General features: G+C 37.8%; 1 protein-coding gene across 1 annotated transcript in view; it reads left to right on the top strand.

Annotated features, from left to right (window-relative positions):
* Positions 1-24,749, top strand: part of FAM13A (family with sequence similarity 13 member A) — a gene marked incomplete at both ends in the record, with an annotated part of 327,001 nt that overhangs the window by 189,686 nt on the left and 112,566 nt on the right. Inside the window, 1 exon segment of the mRNA XM_079717737.1 lies at positions 6,942-7,105. Coding sequence (XP_079573863.1) covers positions 6,942-7,105 — 164 coding nt within the window.

Genomic DNA, 24,749 nt, shown 5'->3' on the forward strand with positions numbered 1-24,749 from the left:
TAATAAGAGGCCTCACCTTACTGCCATGTACAGATTTATCTATGAGCAGCTTCTAAAAGGTGAGACTTACTTGATCCTAAGTCCCAGGACAGATGGCTCTACCATGGGGCCACTTAGTCCAAGTAAATGTATTGACAGGTTCCAGCCCCTGATCTTGCGTTAATAATCCCTATGCTCTGTAAATTCAGATTCTTCCCATGTCTGTACCATAGCTATTTTTTTAAACTGACTTAGAGATTTTGAAACTGAATATAGACGAAACTTTTAGAATAAGAATAATGCTTACACAATGGAATTAATGTGCTTCATGGCGTCAGTATTTCTGAAAGGAAGGTAGATACTATCAGTTTGTTCGGTTATTCATTTGTTCATTTATTCATTATAGGAACATTTAAAGGTCCCCTACTATTTTGCTAGGTACAGCTTTAGGAGGCAGGGCTACAGCAGTTAACAAAACAGACAAAAATTTCTGCTGTGATGGCATTTAGCTTTTGCAGAGGAGTGAGGTGGTGAGAAGAAAAGAGTTGAGGAAAGTCAAATGCTAAGAGGTTTGTTCCTTGCTTGAGCCACGCTGTGGAACCATAATTAATCTGATCTATTATATTTCAAGATAAACTTTTTTTGTTGTTGTGAAATTTTTGTCTTTTCACCTGTGAGTAATTTTTCTAACAAACTTAGTTAAAATGATTTTATGCTAAGTACAGATCCACTCTAAAATTTAGATCAAGATGAGATTTTAATTAGTTATAACTAATTTCCTAAAGCATGTTAAGAACTTGCTCAAAAAAAAAAAAAAAAACCACTGCGACATTAATTAGCTAGCACTGTAGCTGGCACATAATAGATTGACCAAGTTATTTATGAGGAGAATTGATTGCTGCCATTTAGTAAACAAGCCTCGCTTTTGAAAAGCAAAATTTAAAGATTTTGAGGGCTTCCCTGGTGGAGCAGTGCTTGAGAGTCCGCCTGCCAATGCAGGGAACACGGGTTCGTGCCCCGGTCCGGGAAGATCCCACATGCCGCGGAGCGGCTGGGCCTGTGAGCCATGGCCGCTGAGCCTGCGCGTCCGGAGCCTGTGCTCCGCAACGGGAGAGGCCGCAGCAGTGAGAGGCCCGCGTACCAAAAAAAAAAAAAAAAAAATTTAAAGGTTTTTGAGCAAAAACAAAGGCCTTTTTAATTTTTTTCTTATTTCAATTTTTTTCTAATTTAGAGAGGTTTTTTTTCTAATTTTTTAAGCTAGAAATGCCTGTCTTCTTTAAAAAAAAAAATCAGAGCTTAACATCTGTTTTCTGGTACTTAGTTATCTCACCATTTCTTTTTATGAAGATGCTGAGTTTAATGAGCATGAAGAAAAAGCCGGAGGCTTTGTCCTCTTCCATACAAATGACAAATGGAAGACAGAAAAGGTCAAGGATATTGAGGAGGTCTAGTGAACTTTATTTAGAAAGTCTAAATGTTAAAAATTAACTTTTCTGCTTTCATCCTGCTATCACAATTTTCCTTCATCATTGAGCCTTGAATATAATTTTCTGCCCTGTTCTAATCTTCTCCCAAAGTACCTGATGATGAAAAGAACAGACTTACAGTTTTTGTCATTTCAAAATGCAAGCACAGCACCTGGCCAGTGGTTAGCGTGACTCCTAAGACCAAAACATTAAAGTTTGTTTTGCTTAAACTTTTAAAAATTATGTATTAACAATACTATTTCCTAATAGTATGCTAAATTACTGTTATAAATTTTCCTGCAGTTGATTCACATGCACATTACTTTTCCAGGAAGAAACTTATAATAATCAGGAAATATTCACATGCACAACACTTTTCTAGGAAGAATCTTATAATAATCAGGAAACATTCACCTACACAAAGGAAAGGGAGCTACGAATTTCAGAGAGATTGGTCCCCGTCCAGGAAACTGAGTCCCTCCTGCTTCTGACTCACCTGCCATTCCTCTATTTCAGTCCTGCAGGGCACACAGCTCCTACCCAACACTTGCCCATGGGACAGAGGACACTGTTGTGCCCTCGCAGTGACAGATTTATATGGACAAATATTAAGGCACACGTTATTTTCTTTATGTCTTATTTTCTTACGTCTTTTATTTTTAGTCAGATCATTGTATCAGGGTAAATCAGAGTCTAGTATCATAAGCATGTTTTTCAAGTGCTGGATTCTTTGTTCAGTTTTTAAAGATGAGACCTTGTTAAAACCTTTATAGTGTTGACTGTGGCAGAATTTGATTTTTGGCCTTTGAAATTTATTCATGTATGTTTTATTTTTGATTTATTTTTAATTTTTTAAATTGAAGTACAGTTGATTTACGATGTTGTGTTAGTTTCAGGTGTACAGCAAAGTGATTCAGATATAAACATATATATAATGTACATATATTCTTTTTCAGATTCTTTTCCCTTATAGGTTATTACAAAATATTGAGTTCCCTGTTTCATACAGTAGGTCTTTTTTGGTTATCTATTTTATATATAGTAGTGTGTGTACGTTAACCCCGAAGTCCTAATTTATCCCTACCTTTCCCCTTTGGTAACCATGAGTTTGTTTCACATATATTTCAAGTATGGTGATGTTCCAAGCATTATTGGAGATATATGCATATATATATATATATATATATATATATATGTGTGTGTGTGTGTGTCTAACTATGTCTGTACACTTATGTTTGCTAACTGAGCTCATTCTATATTATATATCATAAAATTATTTCACACTCCTGTTAAAAGCTTTGTAGATATTTTAATGGCTGAGTATTCTTTCATCATATACATGTGCCATAATTACCTTATAGTAATTTAGCTATTTAAAATAGTTACATTTGGGGCCTATTATAAATAAAAATACAATGAACACATTTCCCATATAGTTTCCTCATACTCAATTTCTTCCCCCTAAAATTATATTGCTAGAATGGTTCAGTGGATGCCAGAGAGATAAATTTAAAGAAAGTTTTAATTACTAATGTCCCCCCAAAAAAGAAGAAAATGGGTTGCATTATGGGATATAATGTGACTTTTATCCCAGACTGCCTTTTCTTCTTGCAATTCTAACGTTTAACATATGACCAACTATAGAGTAGTGGTAATCACAGGTGTTGTGGCCTGGCTCCTTGGGGTGTAACTGTGTCTCTGCCACTTTCTCACTGGACAGACAACTCGAACTATGCCTCAGTTTCCTCAGCTGTGAAATGCTAATAATAGTAGTCCCTGCCTCTTCAGGTTGTCGTAAGAATTAAATGGGTTAATTTATGTAAATCTCTGGGAACCGTGCTAGCACCGAGAAGATGCTCACTCACTAAATGTTTGTTCATAACAGTAACAGCCACAGCATCCAAGAGAATATTTCCTAATTTTACATTTTCAAAGATTATTCTTTTGTTTCTCTTCCTCTGGCATCTCAAATACTGAAGTATCTCAGATTACTTCTTAGACTCTTCCATACCTGCAAATACATGCATGGAATGTGCTTTAAGATTCCTAGGATTGCTAGTATTTGAGTTGTACACATAAATCACACAGCATGTTCACAGATCCTTATCTCAAACAGCCAATGGCAGAATTCTTAGCAAAATGCTTTTCACAGATGGTTGGGGGCTTTTATAGTTTTCACCTTCAAGTCCAAAAGTTATCATGAAGATCACTAAAATAAAGGAGCAAAGTGTGGTGTGAACTCCTGCATATATCCAGTAGAAAGAGGAAGCTGCCTACCCCAGTCAGTATCCCAAACCCTTGGCCATCTTCCTACCGTAGCCACACGTTATGAGGCTGCAGATGGGTCTCTCTAAGGACATTCGCTCCATTTGTTACAGTAAGGTTTTTATTTTTATTACAGTAAATTCTTACCCCACAGAGCTTGGCTGAACCTCATGGAGTCACTAGCAACTCTTGTGTAGACAAGGCAGGCGTGCTGGGCCTTCTTGGCCCATTCCTGCTAAACTCAGAGCTGATGTTGGCCTGTTATATGTTTACATGCCAATGACAAAAAGGGAGGATGCAACCAGGAGAAAAGTGTGTATGGAGAGAGGAGCTGCCTCTGTACAGATTCCTTCTCCCCATTCCCTTTAAAGCAAGGTTTCTCAGCGTCAGCTGTACTGACAGTTAGACCAGATAACTCTCTCTCATGGCAGGCTGTCCTATGCATTATAGAATGTGTAGTCACATCTCTGGCCTCTACCCACTAGATTCTAATATGACATACCCTCACCCCTGTTCATGGCAACCGAAAATGTCTCTAGACAAAACTGGCTCTAGGTGAGAACCCCTGCTCTAAGGCCACAGTGTCATAACATGTCTCTTGGTACCCTTGGCTTTGGCCAACTGGTGTCATATTCCTCAGAGAGTTCTGTGATGAAAGGGGCCTTGAACACCATCTCAAAGTCCACCACTGAACTGTATGCAATGCAAAATAGACACCTGGAAGCACAGAAATAAAACCACTCCTCTACCAACATTATAATGCCAAGGCTTAAACTCTGTTCCTAAAAAGCTCAATTCCAGCTAAAGTAAAGAAAGTGATCTCTTCCTTTTTCTCAAAGTTAATACATTTGTACTAAAATTAATTACATCAGTAAAACGGCAGGTTTTAAAATGTTATCACTCTATTAATTTTTCCTGTAGTCATCATCTCTATAGTGAAAATGTATAGTCTTCAAGGTACATCTTCAAGAAGATATCATTAATCACCTTTAAAAATTGTGCATTCCTTTTAAAAATGTGTATATATTCCACAGTTCTAGTCATCTTAGACTTATTGAGCCACTTCTTTTCTAACAATTTTGTTCTCATAAACTTCATGCAGTGTTTTCATGTTCTGTGCTCAAGCTCAGTTCTTTGCACTCCTTTGGTATAAATAATGAGTTTATATTTTGAAGTTAATGGTTAATGACAATCATGTCTGTTATTTCTATAGAAATTAAATCATTGGGAAATACACTTAGATAAATGTAGCTGATGTAGTTGCTGGTATGTGAATTCTATTATGGCGTTATGGAGTCTATTTTAATAGAAACTGGCAAGATGGAATAAGCTGCATATTACCTTTTTTACCTTAGGATATTTTTTTACATAAATTGTTGAATCAAATTTAGAATCCAAATTATCACTGAACCTAAAATGTCATGTCATTATTTTAACACCATGAAATATTGCCAAACAACTGTTCTTAGTTTTCTCTCAATATTAAAACAAATATAAGTGTAGATGTGAGGGGTTTTTTAGCTAACTAATTGGAAATCGTACTGCTTTTTCAGTGGTTTTTATTGATTTTTCATGTCTATTTTTATGAAAAATCACATGCAAAAGGAGCCCCTTTATGAAATATGTAATAGCATATGCTTACACTTTTCATGTTGTGTTGCTGTTTATCTGAGTATTTCTTTTAGAAGTATTCTTGGCAAATATAGCTATGAGCTATAGTTCATAATTTTAAAAAATTTTCCCTTTGATTTTCATGAGCTTACAAATGCTCTACAGAGAAATGCAACTGAACAATTAATTGGCAGTCATCAGATTTGGGCAAATTTTACATAACAACAATATTAATAAAAGCTAGCTTTTATTTAGTGTTTATTTTGTGTTAAATGTAACTTTGCTAAATTAGTTTCATGTAATCCTCATAGTGGTATGAATTTATTAAATATTTATGTCCATAATTGTCTGTGTTACTCTTTTTAATTGTCCATTATCCTAGCCTCTTGGTCAATCAGTGTCCTGGGAATATCTTGTAGTTGAAGAGTGTTTGTCTGACAATAAGTATTTATTAATGGGTTCAAAACTTTGCTAGGCTTCTTGGTAAAAGTGTTACAAATAATATAAAGAAGAAGAAAAGAAGGGCGAGGTAGGAGGAGCGATCTGGTTGAGGCCACGTGACCTAGAAACTTGAGATAACTAAGATTACGGTATCAGATGACATGCAATCAAGTGTAGATTGTGTGGTGGTGAGTTACAGGAATTCAGAGTTGGGAAAGGTTATTGAGACCTGAGGGTAGTTAGTGAAGCTCTGTGGGCAGTGGATTCTTATCTCAACCTCAAAGGAGTTTAGGATTTGGTTTGGTTGGTGACTGGCCAGTGATCAACACATGACATTGTAGATGAAAGGACAAGCAAGAGAAAAGTCCTAGAGATGAGAAAAAGCTTCCAGTGTAATGAATACTTTTGATCCAAGGGTTTGAAACTTTCCTGAAATTCTGACATGATTTTTACACATTTTTAGGAAAAGAATATTGGTTGTATTCTCATTTTTTCTGACCTAAAATAAGAGAGCATGAAGGTATTTCTGAGGTCAGAGAGACCTCAGATATGAAAAGTCAGTACACCCAGTATTCATTTGGTACTTGGGCTGCCCATGATTCCAGAGATAGAAGAAAAGTTAAAAAGTTGTGTTTTTCCTATTTATTTCCTTAATTCAAAATTTATTACACCATACGTTGCCCTACAACAGAGGATTAAAATAGAAACTTGCCAACTGGTGTGTATTTTGCTTGTTGATAGTAAATATTTCCGGACACCTTTCTCACATTGGCATTCTCTATTTCAGTGGTTCTCAGCCTTTTTTTTTTTTTCTGCCTCTTTCTGACTATTTCTTCTCTCCTTCTAGGTTGCAGTCTGATATACTCTCATAATCTCTCATTACATAGAATAATTATTCTAAGGAGAGGTTAGGCCTGAGGAAGATTTGTATGAGAATCCAGGAGAGGGGTATGGGCCATAATGGTTTGAAAGTTTCCCTCAGAAATATTGGTATCTCCCCTTCACTGTGCCCTTTGCTATATAAGAATTTTTATATGCATTTTCAATTTTTACCTCAGTTGATATTTTTCTGGAGTGTGATTAATATATTAGATAATTAATAAATTCAAATAAATTATCTTCAATAACTTAATTAGAAAGACTTTTTAAAATTCTTCTCTTTTTTATTTTATTTTTTAGATCCCCAAATCTAGGAGTGAGGGATCTATTCAGGCCCACAGGGTACTGCAACCAGAGTTGTCTGATGGTGTTCCTCTGGTCAGCCTGCAGCTAAGTCAGAGAAATTCCTGCTGGGATGACATGAATTCAGCAGAGGATGCTAATGCTGCCAACTTGCTATCCAGGTTAGCATGTTTCCTTTGTTTACACATCATGTATTGCATTATCTGTGCTGATATACAGGCCCGCATATGCAGGTATGTTTGCACGTATCCACCACCGGGGTCATCGGGATACAGGTCAGTAAAACTAATTAAAACTTACTGTAACTTTTGAAAAATTTCTGACTAGTAATTCTTATCACAGAAGCATTCTTATCACACAAGCATTCCTGGTTTGTTATATTTTATTTTATGGATTAAAACAAATTATTTAGTCAGTCGGACTGTGCTAGGCTCACATTAAAAGTTGGTAGAGTTATTTTTTAGATGCCTTTTCATAGTATGTTCAGTGGTCAATATTATTTGCAATTAAAGTGGACATCACAGTTGTTACTAGAACCAACTCTCACTCACAAATTTTGAATGTTGCCCTTTAACCTTTAGGTTGTACGTTAAACCTGAAAGCAAACTTCTTTGGTATACTTGAGGAAGAAGGCATACAATTTTCTTAAAATAGGTAAAGTGGGGTCTGAATCTTATTTACTCCTCACATATAGAATTTTTCCTTTTAAAGGTTTTTCATCTTTTATTGTAACTGACAACCTATTTCTATAATTTAAAAAATGTCATTACAAGTATAAGGCAGCTCGAAAGAATGGAAAGATTTTTAAGACATTGTATAAATAATACAGTTAAAGAGCTTGCCACTTTGGATTTCCTTATAGAAAATATGGAGTTCGAGCTGGATTTTTAAAATGAAGATAATTTAAATATGAAGAAAAAGAAGTCAAGGCTCTTGTAGATGGGCCCAGTTAAGAGGCAAGAGTAGGTACAGTGTATTGGGGACACACCAAACAGAAGTCATGTGAGCAATCAGTGGGGAAAAAGGCTGGGAAGGTGGGTTGAGGCCAAGCCATTGAGGACCTCGAATGCCAGCCTGCAGTTATTTCTTGTTCAGTCTTGCCCCTCACTGAACAGATGTTCAGCACTTGACCTCTGCTTCCAGGAAGTGCTTTAGGACAGAGAATGCAGCAGTGAACAAAGCCAACCAGACCCTGGAGTTCATGGACCTTATGTTCCAGTGAGGGGGAGACACAGGGGGAAAAAAAAAAAAAAAGCCCGTGAAGACCATTTCAGCTCATTAATAAGTGGGGGAGTTAAGAAACAAGTAGGTCAATGTAATAGACTGACCCAAAGACCATTTTAGTTTGCTTAGGCAGGAGAAGCCTGAATTGACAAGAAGGCGGGAGAGAAGAGAGCGTGCGAATATCAAGGCAAGAGCATTTCTATGCAAAAGAACTGAGGTAGGGAAGCTTAGCTTCCTGCTACAGGTAACAGGAAACCAGGAAAAGTTCCAGCTGGGTAGGGTTAGGTGATGGGAGCCATGGTAAGTTGCTTTGTTGGAAAAGGAATCTTCCATCAGCATGCAGGCTTGATTGGAAGAGGAGAGCTTGGAGGCTGGTACAGTGTTGGTTCCTTCAACAGTTATAAATTTTCACTGAGATCTAGTTGTGTGGCATTTACTTGCTGGGTGCTGGGAATTCAGAGAACGAGAGACATATGCCTTGCACTTGGGGAGACAGAGGATAAGTGAGTAAAAATTCCATAATTATCATTAAATAGACATTCGCTAAGTGCCTGTTACGTACCAGGCACTGTGAAATGGGCTGGTGATAAAGTCACACCTAAGATTCGAGTGTCTCTCTTAAGACGCTTCGGAAACCGTCCGCAGGTTGCCGTGTGAGAGCAGAGGAAGGGCACAGACCAGGGCGGGGACCTGGAGTTCAGAAGTTTCAGAAAGAGGGTGATTTTTGAACTGAGGCTAGTGGGATTCATGGAGGTACTGGGCAGGGAAACCAAGAGAAGGGTGCTTCTGGAAGAAAAAAGTGCAGGTACAAGGACACGGAGGGCAGTGAGGACAGCTTGCAGGAGAGCTGTGAGTGCGGCGGGGAGACAGGACATCTGGATTTTGGAACTGAGACTGGCAGAGGGGCTAAAGGTGGGGTAAGAGACGAAGATGAATAGGTCAGAGCGTGAGCAACTGTACCCCATATTAAGGAGCTTGGATTTTTCTCTTAGCAGTGGCAGAGGGTGATTACAGGAATATAAGCAGGAAAACGATAGAAACAGACTTGCATTTTATAAATTCCTGTGTGTTTCTGAGACACAAATCAAGAACTGAGATTAAGGAGAGAAGGCACAGCTAACATTGCTCTCTCTGGCCTCTGTTTGTCCCTCTGGTTAGCATAGCTCCAGTTACAACAAATACATATTCGTATTTTTAAATTTCTTCTGTACCTTCCAATTTTTTTTTTTAAAGTACGGTCTTAAAGAACTAACTTCTTCCCGCTGGGCAACCATAAAGATTTAGATAGGACAACACCTCCCTGTCAAACCTTACTACCCACCATCGTGCAGAAGCTCATTCAGTCTCTTGTCTCTATCCGTAAATCTGGAGAGTCTGTGCAGAGATTTTTACTTTTTTATTTTAATATACCTCTTAATAGATTGTGTGACAAATTATCAAAAGACAAATGGAGATCATTAAAATGAATTTAACTAAAAATAACTTTTAAATCCTTTATATGTCTTTGAAGTAGCAGAACAGGTATTGTGCCAATTTTTATTTCAAAAATGAACTTACGAAGATGTTTTCATTTGCGGTTGCTTTCTAAAACAAGTTATTGGTTAGTTCATACATTTGAGCTAGAGAAAAAGAAGTGTGCCTGTGTTTGGTACACACACTCAACTTTCTCTAAATCTTTTCTTAGGGAAGTTTCCATTTTTCTCTTTAACAGTTTATTGGTTGCCCCAGTCTTAACCACAGAGGTTGGCAGTGTTGTATTAAGTATTTTGCTATGTCCTTGTTCTCTAACTACAGTATTTACTTTGGCTTACCAACACTTTTCCAAGGAATTGTCAAGAAGCATTCATCTGAGCTTTTCATAGTATTGATTTATTTTTTAGTTGCTCCTATTAAAAGAAAAAAAAAGCAATTCAGCAAAATCTATTCTTGTTTGACCTATGATCTGGTAAGTTTGATTTACTTTACACAACAAAAAATAAAGCCATTCTCTTTGCACTTAATAAAATCATTGCAACACATTTATACATAACAGTTTGATTTTCAGCGGAGTCACCATATCAGTTAACAACAAAGATAAAACCAAGAAAGAACCTTTGGTATTGAAATGTCCAGAATGATGAAGTGTCCTATGATTTTTCAACAACAGGTTTGATTTCTAGGGCTCTGAGAAGTGATTTTGGCTAACAGTGTGTTCTTGATAACTTGGAATTATTAGAGTTGAGACCTTGTTCGGTGTTTTTTCCCAGGTTGGCTGACTTTGATCTTTTTTCTTCTTAGTTTCAAATCTTAAACATAGTCCCATTGCTTCTTGAGATGTAATAGAAATGTGAATTTTTATCAGCAAGTGTTCACTGTTTTTCTGCTCTCCAGATAGTGGCAGTAGAAATAAAAGCATAAAGGGGTAACACATTTTAAAATGAGCATTCAAAGAGGAGCTCAGTACCATGTACTGCTTACTGGCTGACTTCTATCTTGGAACATTATTTATTTATATGAATAACTTTTTTCTGTGTTTCTGTAATTGTCTAAAATTGGCATGGAGGATGCAATCATATAAACAATCATTTTTCTAGTCTTCATGGAATCTTTCTCTCATAATTAAAATGGCTTCATGAGAAAAGCTTAGGAATAACTATCTCTTGGTTTTGTTAGAGCTCAGTGGAGCTGTTTTATGCTGGATTCGCAGGCAAGGACACAAGTGCTTAGTGAGAGGTTCCCTTCATTCAATAAAGGCATTTAGCTAATCCATTTATATCATCTAAATCTGACATCGGCAATTTCTAAAATATGGTCAGGAATTCTTTTTTGTCACCCAGCTGTTGGCATTACCAAAACTCACAGTAGACTGAAAGGCATGACTCCTAATCTGACATGCTGACTTGAAAAGAGTAAAGGCCCGTCCTTCTCCGCCGTGTAACTACGGTGCACAAGTTTGGTGGGTTAGAGGCACGCGCAGAGATGAGGATGTTGTTGGACAGATGCATCCCTTAGGCAAGGCTGGAACATTCCAGTCCCTCTACCTACACATGATCATCTTATCTTGCTTCTTTTAAAAATATTGAGGAAAATATGTGTTTTGTCATTTACACAAGAACTAAACTATAGGTGTTAACTTGGTTAGTCAACAGGCCACTTAAAAATCTTCCTGGAAGGGAAAGTTACACATCCATCCTGAAAAAGGAAAAGGAAAAGATCTGTATGTAAAGTTGAAGATGTTAAAATGATTTGAAGCTTCAAGGATAGCTATATTATTATCTATTTCAACATGTGAAATAGATAAATGATTATTTTTTTCATGTTACTGGCACGACACTATATTATTACTTTCAGAATTTAATTTTAGAACTTAAAGAAGAGGATTAATATTTTTAGTCTTTTAGATGTTAAACAATATTTATTGTAATGTTTTATTTGAAAGGTTATGCATTTCCTTAAATGTGTGATTTTCTTAAAGGCCAAAGGAAAATTTCTAGTTTTGTTCTATAAAGTCAGAGTGAAGACTCAAGAAAAACTGTACGTCGTATGCTTCCATTTATATGAAATGTCCAGAAAAGACAAATTTATAGAAACAGAAAGTAGAGTTGTGATTGTCAGGGGGTGGGGAGCCAGGAGGGGACTGTATATGTATAGGAGATTAACTGTACATGCCGGGAGGGACCTTATTTAGGGGAATGAAAATATTCTAAACTGATTTATCATGATAGTTACACCACTTGGTAAAGTTACTAAAAATCACTGAACTGTGTACCTGAAAATGTGGATTTTATGATATGTAAAATACACCTCAATAACACTGTTTAAAAAAATACAAATACAAAAAAAGTTGGAGTAAGGAGCAGTGGATATGCTTTACCAAGAAAGTCACTTAAGTGCAAATTACCGAGATACCACTATTGTTATAAGTAAATGCTCTCCGTAGAGAATTGTGTTTGCTACATTTTAAGAGAATTTGTTCCTTTGTACTTTTCATTGACTATGACAGCATGGTGGCAGGAATAAAGGTCAGGTCTTCTTGAAATGCAATTCATAAGGAGAGAAAGGTAGAGAGGGAAAAAGCTCTTTGTTTTTTCATCCCTGGAATGATTCCAGGTTGTAATTTACTGTGCTATAATAAAAAGTTATTGAAGTGATCAGTATTGCAGGGAGACATAGAAACAGAAAGGAAAAGCTCCAACATCTTGGGAGTTCCACAAAGAAAATCATAGGTCCATTGTTCATAAAGCAGAAAAGTTACCCAGTATACTTCTGTCAACAGAAGTTCATGGTCTCCTTTCCTGTAGGTGAGTGTCCTATAGACACATTGACAATGAAAATAAGTTTTGTACTTGGCTCTTACATAAAGAGATAAAGCAAATAAGAGTGATTAAAATGCTTTCATGTTCTGTAATAGGAATAAATAGCTACCAGTATGCCAATCATTTACCTAAAATAATATGAAGAATATAGAATTAAAATATATTTGCTTATGTTACAGAGGTGTTCTTAATTTGATAGATAAATGAGGGAAACTACAATAAATCTCTTTTCAATGTGTATTAAAAACAAATCGTTCCCTGGGATAGCATATTCTGCCTGAAAGCATTGTTGTATTCTGAAAGTTTTGTCTATTTATTCCATTTTTCAATCCTTTTGAATTACGTGAGGAATACATTCTTCTTAGAAAAATTTCAAATACCACTGATAAGACTCAAGTTCCCCTTGACTCTCTTGCTCTACCACTCAAATTCCCTCCCCTCTCCTCCAGGAGATAACTGTTATTATGGGTTTAATTATATATTCTTCCAGACTTCTTTCAGTGTATTTACACAGGAGTATGGCTTGCCTACTTTTCCACTTTTTAGAAGACAGTTTTCATGATACTGAATGTATTGTGACGCTTCACGTGTTCCTGAAATTTTCCAGTTTCCTGTATCATTTTCTCCTACTGTGTCGTTCCTTCCCTTTCCTTCCCTCCTTGGTATTCAGTGGTCTCCAAGTCTCCTTCCTTGACTGCCTACTCCCTCCTCTGTCTGTTATCTCTCCCACAGCTAATCTAGTCACAGAATGATAATATTCAAATCAGTATCTTGGACCTAACTCAGTTCTAAGTTTCCAGGGCCTGCAGCTGTCTCTACTTCAGCCTTTACCATAAACTCGCTGTGCCCAAACAGAACTCATGTTCTCATCTTTCCCTCCAACTTTGCTATGTGTTGCATTCTCTCAGCCACTAGACTCAAACCTTTTATATAATAAGTCACCAAATCTTGTCAGTATTTCCTTTTCAGTATCTCCGGCATCCTTTTCCCCATTTTCTCCCCCATGATCTCAACTGTAATTTAGGCCTCCATCACCTTGTGGTTAGATAATTACTACATCTTCTGCACTCCTCTAACCTACTGGATTTATTTTCTTCATACAAGTTGGTCCTACGCCTCTGTTTTCAACTCCTAACTCTATACAGTGATTTCTGGATCTATATCTCCCATTCAGAATCCTGCATTGTATGTCACTTTTTTTTTTTTAATGTTGAGCCGCCTTTTAGTTTATTTATTTTATTTTATTTTATTTTATTTGGCTGTGTTGGGTCTTCGTTTCTGTGCAAGGGCTTTCTCTAGTTGTGGCAAGCGGGGGCCACTCTTCATCGCGGTGCGCGGGCCTCTCACTGTCGCGGCATCTCTTGTTGCGGAGCACAGGCTCCAGACGCGCAGGCTCAGTAGTCGTGGCTCACGGGCCCAGCTGCTCCGCGGCACGTGGGATCTTCCCAGACCAGGGCTTGAACCCGTATCCCCTGCATTAGCAGGCAGATTCTCAACCACTGCGCCACCAGGGAAGCCCCAACATTGTATGTCACTCTTAACTAGCAGATGTGTCAACCTTATCCATAAGATACCACAGACCCTTCCCTTGCCCCTACCCCATCCATAGCCAGCCAATCCCAGAATGCTCTTTGACAGTCTCACTGTCTATATTTGCCTCATTACTACCCTACTCCTTAACCACCTCTGCAAATGCAAATGCAGATCATACTCCTTCTCAGAACTATTTAGTGGCTTACATGTGCCCAGCCTACAAGAAAATCCTTTCTCTGTTCTCTACCTGTCTTTCCAGCCCCTTCTCCCTCCTCTGTGGCTGCCTTTTTCTCATACTTACAGCCACCATATAACCCATACTTTCCATGACTATCTTGGTTTCAGATGTATCCTCTTCAAGATTAAATCACGTGTCAGACTTTGTCTTGATATTTGCTTAAAAAATTTTACAGCAAGATGACAGAATAGGAGGTCCCCCACGCATATTCCCCCCACAGCAACAATAACTTGGCAGCCATCCATAGACAAAAGTGCCTTTGTGGGAGCTTTGGGATCCAAATAAGAGGTTGCAAAACTCCAGCATAGCCCAAGACTAAGGAAGGTCATTTTGAGAAAACCTACCCTCACCCAGGTGGTGGGCTCACAAACCATGGTTCCATGATTGTGGCTACAGGCCTGGGAAAAGGCCCATTCCCCTGTGGCCTCAGCTGTAGCCCCCTTTGGCCTTGGTTCCGCCACCAGTACCACACAAGGGACCAGGGAGGAAACATGCCCACCCATGCCTTGGGTAACAGGTCCATGACCTCAGTCCCAACTGTAGACCTGAAGCAGCCTGTGACCTGGCTCCAGCCACTCTCAGCCTTAATCTGGAAATAATCCCTCCCACTCAGGGATCCAGCAAGAGAGACACTTGTCCATTTCCCCAAAGGCAGGCCTGCCAACCTCGGTCTGACTGAGGATTCTGAAGTAGCACTGTGACTCGCCCCAGCTCCTACCAGCTGTGCTCCAAGACTAGTCCTGCCTACCCAGTGACCTGGCAGCAGACATGCTTCTCCAAGCCCCCAGAGGCAGGCCTGTTTAACTTGGTCCGACTGTGGATTCTGAAGCAGCACTATGACCTAGCTAGTACCAGCCCCACTCAGCCATAGGCCAGGGGCAGTCCTACCCACCTAGGAACCTGGTAAGAGGCACATCCTAACTTGAAGATAGGTCATTTAGCATTAGCTGGAGGAACAAAAAAATAAAATGAAAAAGAGTGAAAAAATCGTGCAAGACCTAGGGGACACCATTAAGCAAATGAATGTACACAACTTAGAAGTTCAAGCAGGAGAGAGAGAAAGGAGAAGAAAACTTATTTAAAAATTAATGGCTGAAAACTTCCTGAATCTTAAAAGGGATATGAACATCCAGGTGAAGCTCAAAGGACCCCAAGCAAGATTACTCTGAGACATGTTATACAGATTATCAAAAGTCAAAGACCAAGAGAGACTCCTGAAAGCAGCAAGAGAAAAAACAATTCATCACAGACAGGGGAACCCTCATGAGGCTATAAGTGGGTTTTTTGGCATGACCCTTGTGGGCCAGGAGGAAATGGGTTGATATATTCAAAGTGTGAAAGAAAAAACTGCCAACCAGGAATACTATATCTGACAAAGCTGTCCTTCAGAAATGAAGGGGAGATGAATACATTCCCAGACAAACAAAAGCTCAGGGAATTCATCACCACAAGACCTGCCTTACAAGAAAGGCCTAAGAGCGTTATTCAAATTGAAAGAAAAGGAAGCTAAGTAACCACATGAAAACGTACTACCTGGACTTCCCTGGTGGCGCAGTGGTTAAGAATCCACCTGCCAATGCAGGGGACACAGGTTCAAGCCCTGGTCTGGGAAGATCCCACATGCCATGGAGCAACTAAGCCCGTGTGCCACAACTACTGAGCCTGTGCTCTAGAGCCCACAAACCACAATTGCTGAAGCCCTCATGCCTAGAGCCTATGCTCCACAACAAAAGAAGCCACCGCAATGAGAAGCCCATGCACCACAATGAAGAGTAGCCCCTGCTCACTGCAACTAGAGAAAGCCCGCACACAGCAATGAAAACCCAGTGCATCCCCCAAAATCAATTAATTAATTAATTAATAATTTAAAAATACTACCCAAAGAGATCCACAGATTCAGTGTAATTCCTATCGAAATTTCAGTGGTATTTTTCACAAATTAAAAAAAAACAATCCTGAATTTTATATGGAACCACAAAAGACCCCAAATAGCGAAAGCAATCTTGAGAAAGAAAACAAAGCAGGAGGCATCATAGTTCTGATTTCAAACTATGTTACAAAGGAATAGTAATCAAAATGGTATGCTATTGGTATGAAAACAGAGACATATCAATGGAGCAGAATAGACAGCCTAGAAATAAACCTAAGCATATACAGTCAACTAATCTTTGACAAGGGTGCTAAGAATACACAGTGGAGAAAGGATAGGCTCTTCAATAAATGGTGTTAGGAAAACTGGATGTCTACACGCAAAAGAATGAAACTGGACCCGTATCTTACACCACACTTGAAAATTAGCTCAAAATGGATTAAACATCTAAATGTAAAACCTGAAACTGTAGAACTGCTAGAAGAAAACATTGGGGTAAAGCTCCTTGATGTTGGTTTTGACAGTGATTTTTTTGATACAATGCTAAAAGCACAGGCCACACACAAAAAAATCAACAGGTGGGACCACATCAAACTAAAAAGCTTCTGCTCAGTCAAGGAAACCACCAACAAAATGAAAAGGCAAACTATGGAATGGCAGAAAATATCAATATTTCAATCTATATACCTGAGAAAGGGTTAATATCCAAAATATATAAGGAACTCATATAACTCAATAGCAAAAAAAAAAAAATCCAATTAACCCAATTAAACTGGGCAAAGGACTTGAATAGACATTTTTTCAAAGAAGACATAGGAATGGTCGGCAGGTATATGAAAAAGTGCTCAGCATCGCTAATCATCAAGGAAATGTAAAATAGAACCACAAGGAGCTATTGCCTCACAACTGTTAGGATGACTGTCATCAAGAAGACAAGAGATAGCAAGCATTGATGAGGATGTGGAGGAAAAGGAACACTTGTGTGTTGTTCGTAGGTATGTAAGTTGGTATAGCCACATGGAAAAGAGTGTGGTGCTTCCTCAAAAAATTTAAAAATAGAATTAACATGTAATCTAGCAATCCCACTTCTGGGTATGTATCTGAAAGAAATGAAATTGGTATCTCAAAGAGATATCTGCACTCCCATGTTCATTGTAGCATTATTTATAATAGCCAATATATGGAACCACCTAAGTGTCTGTCAGTGGATGAATAGATGAAGTCAACATGGTATAAATAATATGCCATTGTGTGTGTGTGTATATACATTGCTTGTATATTTCTTGTGTGTGTGTATATATATATAGTATATGTGTACACACATACACACACACAGACGAGGGAAATTCTGCCACTTGAGACAACTTGGATGAACCTGACAGACATTATGCTAAGTGAAATAAGTGAAATAAGACAGAGCAAGACAAATACTGTATGATCTCACTTATACGTGGAATCTAAAAAGGTTGAACTCATAAAAGCAGAGTAGAACAGTGGTTGCCAGGGACTTGAGGTGTTGGGGAAAAGGAGAGATGTTGGTCAAAGGGTAAAAATATTCAGTTATAAGATGAGTAAGTTCTGGGGATCTAATGTTTTGCATGATGACTATAATTAACAATACTGTGTTGTATACTTGAAATTTGCTAAGACAGTCAGCCTTAATTGGTCTCACCAGAAAAACAAAATTGCAGCTGTGAGGGGACGGATGTGTTAATTTGCCTGATTGTGGTAATCATTTTACAATGTATACACATATCAAATCATCACATTTTATATCTTAAATATATGCAATTTGTATTTGTCAATTATATCTCAGTAATGCTAGAAAAAATTAAATAACCCTACGTGTAACGTTTTTGTTTACATCACAGTTTTGTCAGGTGACCCTGTGAAAGGATTTTCAGATCTGAAAAGTAATCTTGGATGAAGAAACTATGATTCTGCAAAGGTTATTCATGTCACAGATATTTACTGAGTTAGGTAAATTATCTAAGATTACATAGTTAATTGGCAGGCTGAGATTAATATATGTCTTCTGATTATTTTACAATTATTTCCTGCCTTCTACCTTGATTTACTTCACCCTTTCATGTCTTTATACTTCTCTCTTCAACCTGACTGTGACTTCCTGAACTAGAGGGACTGCATCTTATGTGTTTTTTTTGCATCCATGACAGTACCTAGTACGTATATACTTAGCTGCTCCTACCATAGTCGTTATTCTTGTAATATTATTACACGTGCTCAATTTGAATTTAAATTCTACTCTCGTCCTCTTAGCTGACTTAAACCTCTCTGACGTTGAGGTCTGATTCTAAAATGGTAGAATTTTATGTGTGAAGTCTGTTTCTTGTGGTCCTTGGAAAGTGTTCCTTGGGTATTTTGCACTGGCCACCCTTGAAAATGCCACAGAATTCCAGGCAGCTGTGCCCTCTCATCATCCCCACTTAATCTCTGTGCCATCTCCCCACGGGGGCTCTGGCCCTGATGTTGCATTTCTATCAGTAATGTGCTGCTTATTTATGTAGGAGAAGTTCATTGTTTTATGTGGCTCATAACATCTCTGTGCAACTCTCTGCCCTTGTAGCAGAAATCGTGTCTTGTGATGTTTGCCAAATGGCACTTCATATTTTAGTCACATTACAGCAGTAGATCTCATAAGATTCAGACTTGACTTCCAATGATATTAATAATGAATCAATGTTCAACAATAATAACTGTACCCATTGTCTTTCAAGATATCTCATCTGTTAACTCTGGCAATCAACTATGACTTTCTTCATTTCTGAAGTCAAGCCAGCAACAGAAAGCAGCCATAATTATCCTGTGTTTGTACTTCATACAGGGCACTCCAGTTACTTCCTGAACATCTGTTTGTTCCCCATAGTGTCCCACTCTCTGCTACTTGGAAAAAGTTTTCAGAACTTTTAACTGACTAGTGAAGCTGAAATGAAATTAGGACTCTTAGCTACAAGATTCATAACCATATCATGTATAGTATAATTTGAAAAATTACCAAATATAAATGTGCTGCTGACTCTTCAAGGTTTCCTCCAATAAGTCCCACATGAGGAAAGGAAAGTTTAAAACCACCTTGTGAAAAGCATAGTGGTAAGTCTCACCACACAGTTCACCTACAGAGCTGTTATTTTCTGAGGTACTTACGCTCCCTGGCCTCCGTAACAAAGATTAATAGAAAAGTAGGTTTGAAAAAGTCCCCAGGGTCCCAGCCTGGGTTAGAAAAAATATCTAATTCCATTTCTACAGATAGTTTTCTGATCTATTCTTAACCACCACTAGCTCCCATGATAAATATTCCAGGGTCATCTTAGATAAACTATTTCATATATGTTGAATAACTATTAAACATATTTTCTAGTGTTTAATTTCAATCTCCCTTTATTCCTATAATTTAAAGTGAAAGTCCCTGATATTTCTCCAATTATTTTGATTATTAAAAAACAATTTACCTATTCACCAGTCTGCCACTCAATACAATTGCTCTCTTCAAATTTTGGCATTTCACTGGAATGCAAAGTTCAATTTAAAATTTTTTTCTAAACTCCATTTATAGTATGAGCAGTTGGTAAGGGAAGGTAAGTAATGGTAAAGAAATTTATTATCATGTTTGCAGATCTTTTTTTTTTACACAAATTTAAAGAGTTATTTTTTATTAACTTGGAAGTATTTTTGATACCAGTTTTTTTTTTAATATTTACTTATTTGGTTGCACCAGGTCTTAGTAGCAGCAGGGGGGGCTCCTTAGTTGTGGCTTGCCAGCTCCTTAGTTGCAGCACATGGGCTCCTTAGTTGTGGCATGCAAACTCTTAGTTGCAGCATGCATCTGGGATCTAGTTCCCTGACCAGGGATTGAAACCGGGCCCACTGCGTTGGAAGCGCAGAGTCTTATACACTGCGCCACCAGGGAACTCCCTGCAGATCATTTCTAGTAACATGTAAATCACCAGAGTATATCTGGACTACTGTGGTCTTAACTGAATTTATTTTAGTAATTCAAAGTCAACAGATTCTTATTGGGCACATTCTTTGTACTGCACATTTTGCACTGGGCCCTGAGAAGTCAAACAGAACTAAGGCACCATCTCTAACCTTTAGGGGTCTCCTAGTCCATTAAGTGAGGCAAACTTATACATAAAAATTGCAGGTTTTATTTTTTATTTATTTATTTTTTTGTCACTGTAACTTTTTTTTTAACATCTTTATTGGAGTATAATTGCTTTACAATGGTGTGTTAGTTTCTGCTTTTTTTTTTTTTTTTTTTTTTGCAGTATGTGGGCCTCTCACTGTTGTGGCCTCTCCCGTTGTGGAGCACAAGCTCCGGATGCGCAGGCTCAGCGGCCATGGCTCACGGGCCTAGCTGCTCCGTGACATGTGGGATCTTCCCAGACCGGGGAATGAACCCGTGTCCCCTGCATCGGCAGGCGGACTCTCAACCACTGTGCCACCACGGAAGCCCTAGTTTCTGCTTTATAACAAAGTGAATCAGTTATACATAAGTTCCTATGTCTCTTCCCTCTTGTGTCTCCCTCCCTCCCACGCTCCCTATCCCACCCCTCTAGGTGGTCACAAAGCACCAAGCTGATCTCCCTGTGCTATGCAGCTGCTTCCCACTAGCTATCTATTTTACGTTTGGTAGTGTATATATGTCCATGCCACTCTTTCACTTTGTCACAGCTTACCCTTCCCCCTCCCCATATCCTCAAGTCCATTCTCTAGTAGATCTGTGTCTTTATTCCCGTCTGGCCCCTAGATTCTTCACGACCTTTTTTTTTTAGACTCCATATATATGTGTTAGCATACGGTATTTGTTTTTCTCTTTCTGACTTACTTCACTCTGTATGACAGACTCTAGGTCCATCCACCTCACTACAAATAACTCAATTTCATTTCTTTTTATGGCTGAGTAATATTCCATTGTATATATCTGCCACTTCTTCTTTAAACATTCGTCTGTCGATGGACACTTAGGTTGCTTCCACGTCCTGCCTATTGTAAATAGAGCTGCAATGAACATTGTGGTGCGTGACTCTCTTTGAATTATGGTTTTCTCAGGGTATATGCCCAGTAGTGGGATTGCTAGGTCGTATGGTAGTTCTCTTTTTAGTTTTTTAAGGAACCTCCATACTGTTCTCCATAGTGGCTGTATCAGTTTACATTCCCACCAACAAGAGGGAATGCAAGAGGGTTCCCTTTTCTCCACACCCTCTCCAACATTTATTGTTTGTAGATTTTTGGATGATGGCCATTCTGACTGGTATGAGATGATATCTCATTGTAGTTTTGATTTGCATTTCTCTAATTATTAATGATGTTGAGCATTCTTTCATGTGTTTGTTGGCAATCTGTATATCTTCTTTGGAGAAATGTCTATTTAGGTCTTCTGCCCATTTTTGGATTGGGTTGTTTGTTTTTTTGATATTGAGCTGCATGAGCTGCTTGTAAATTTTGGATATTAATCCTTTGTCAGTTGCTTCATTTGCAAATATTTTCTTCCATTCTGAGGGTTGTCCTTTCGTCTCGTTTATGGTTTCCTTTGCTGTGCAAAAGCTTTTAAGTTTCATTAGGTGCCATTTGTTTATTTTTGTTTTTATGTCCATTTTTATAGGAGGTGGGTCAAAAAGGATCTTGCTGTGATTTATGTCATAAAGTGTTCTGCCTATGTTTTCCTCTAAGAGTTTGATAGTGTCTGGCCTTACATTTAGGTCTTTAATCCATTTTGAGTTTATTTTTGTGTATGGTGTTAGGGAGTGTTCTAATTTCTTTTACATGTACCTGTCCAGTTTTCCCAGCACCACTTATTGAAGAGGCTGTCTTTTCTCCACTGTGTATTCTTGCCTCCTTTATCAAAGACAAGGTGACCATATGTGTGTGGGTTTATCTATGGGCTTTGTATCCTGTTCCATTGATCTATATTTCTGTTTTTGTGCCAGTACCATACTGTCTTGATTACTGTAGCTTTATAGTATAGTCTTAAGTCAGGGAGCCTGATTCCTCCAGCTCCGTTTTTCTTCCTCAAGATTGCATTGGCTATTCGGGTCTTTTGCATTTCCATACAAATTGTGAAATTTTTTGTTCTAGTTCTGTGAAAAATGCCAGTGGTAGTTTGATAGGGATTACACTGTATCTGTAGATTGCTTTGGGTAGTAGAGTCATTTTCACAGTGTTGATTTTTCCAATCCAAGAACATGGTATACCTCTCCACCTGTTTGTATCATCTTTAATTTCTTTCATCAGTGTCTTATAATTTTCTGGATACAGTTATTTTGTCTCCTTAGGTAGGTTTATTCCTAGATATTTTATTCTTTTGGTTGCAGTGGTAAATGGGAGTATTTTCTTAATTTCACTTTCAGATTTATCAGCATTCGTGTATAGGAATGCTAGAGATTTCTGTGCATTAATTTTGTATCCTGCTACTTTACCAAATCCATTGATTAGCTCTAGTAGTTTTCTGGTAGCATCTTTAGGATTCTCTATGTATAGTATCATGTCATCTGCAAACAGTGACAGTTTTACTTCTTCTTTTCCAATTTAGATTCCTTTTATTTCTTTTTCTTCTCTGATTGCTGTGGCTAAAACTTCCAAAACTGTGTTCAGTAATAGTGGTGAGAGTGGGCAACCTTGTCTTGTTCCTGATCTTAGTGTAAATGGTTTCAGGTTTTTACCATTGAGGACAGTGTTGGCTGTGGGTTTGTCATATATGGACTTTATTATGTTGAGGAATGTTCCCTCTGTGCCTACTTTCTGGAGTGTTGAATTTTGTTGAAAGCTTTCTTTGCATCTATTGAGATGATCATATGGTTTTTCTCCTTCTATTTGTTAATATGGTGTATCACATTGATTGATTTGCATATATTGAAGAATTCTTGCATTCCTGGGATAAACCCCACTTGATCATGGTATATGATCCTTTTACTGTGCTGTTGGATTCTGTTTGCTAGTATTTTGTTGAGGATTTTTGCATCTATGTTCATCAGTGATATTGGCCTGCAGTTTTCTTTCTTTGTGACATCTTTGTCGGGTTTTGGTATGAGGGTGATGGTGGGCTCATACAATGATTTTTGAAGTGTTCCTCCCTCTGCTATATTTTGGAAGAGTTTGAGAAGGATAGGTGTTAGCTCTTCTCTAAATGTTTGGTAGAATTCGCCTGTGAAGCCATCTGGTCCTGGGCTTTTGTTTGTTGGAAGATTTTTAATCACAGTTTCAATTTCAGTGCTTGTGATTGGTCTGTTCATATTTTCTATTTCTTCCTGGTTCAATCTCAGAAGGTTGTGCATTTCTAAGAATTTGTCCATTTCTTCCTGGTTGTCCATTTTATTGGCATAGAGTTGCTTGTAGTAATCTCTCATGATCTTCTGTGTTTCTGCAGTGTCAGTTGTTACTTCTCCTTTTTCATTTCTAATTCTATTGATTTGAGTCTTTCCCCTTTTTTTCTTGATGAGTCTAGCTAATGGTTTATCGATTTTGTTTATCTTCTCAAAGAACCGGCTTTTAGTTTTATTGATCTTTGCTATTGTTTCCTTCATTTCTTTTTCATTTATTTCTGCTCTCATCTTTATGATTTCTTTCCTTCTACTAACTTTGCGTTTTTGTTTTTCTTCTTTCTCTAGTTCCTTTAGGTGTAAGGTTAGATTATTTGAGACTTCTCTTGTTTCTTGAGGTAGGCTTTTATTGCTATAAACTTCCCTGTTAGAACGGCTTTTGCTGCATTCCATAGGTTTTTGGTCATCGTGTTTTCATTGTCATTTGTTTCTAGGTATTTTTTTATTTCCTCTTTGATTTCTTCGGTGATCTCTTGGTTATTAAGTAGTGTATTGTTTAGCCTCCACGTGCTTGTATTTTTTACAGATTTTTTTTTCCTGTAATTGATATCTAGTCTCATAGCGTTGTGGTCAGAAAAGATACTTGATACGATTTCAGTTTTCTTAAATTTACCAAGGCTTGATTTGTGACCCAAGATATGATCTATCCTGGAGAATGTTCCATGAGCACTTGAGAAGAATGTGTATTCTGTTGTTTTTGGATGGAATGTCCTATAAATATCAATTAAGTACATCTTGTTTAATGTGTCATTTAAAGCTTGTGTTTCCTTATGTATTTTCATTTTGGATGATCTGTCCATGGTGAAAGTGGGGTGTTAAAGTCCCAGTATAATTGTGTTACTGTCAATTTCCCCTTTTATGGCTGTTAGTATTTGCCTTATGTATTGAGGTGCTCCTATGTTGGGTGCATAAATATTTACAATTGTTATATCTTCTTCTTGAATCAATCCCTTGATAATTATGTAGTGTCCTTCTTTGTCTCTTCTAATAGTCTTTATTTTAAAGTCTATTTTGTCTGATATGAGAATTGCTACTCCAGCTTTCTTTTGATTTCCGTGTGCATGGAATATCTTTTTCCAACCCCTCAGTTCCAGTCTGTATGTGTCCCTAGGTCTGAAGTGGGTCTCTTGTAGACAGCATATGTACGGGTCTTGTTTTTGTATCCATTCAGCCAGTCTGTGTCTTTTGTTTGGAGCATTTAATCCATTTACATTTAAGGTAATTATCAATATGTATCTTCCTATTACCATTTTCTTAATTGTTTTTGGTTTGTTATTGTAGGTCTTTTCCTTCTCTTGTGTTTCC

This window comes from Hyperoodon ampullatus, assembly GCF_949752795.1.
Source record: "Hyperoodon ampullatus genome assembly, chromosome: 1".
NCBI lineage: Eukaryota > Metazoa > Chordata > Mammalia > Artiodactyla > Ziphiidae > Hyperoodon > Hyperoodon ampullatus.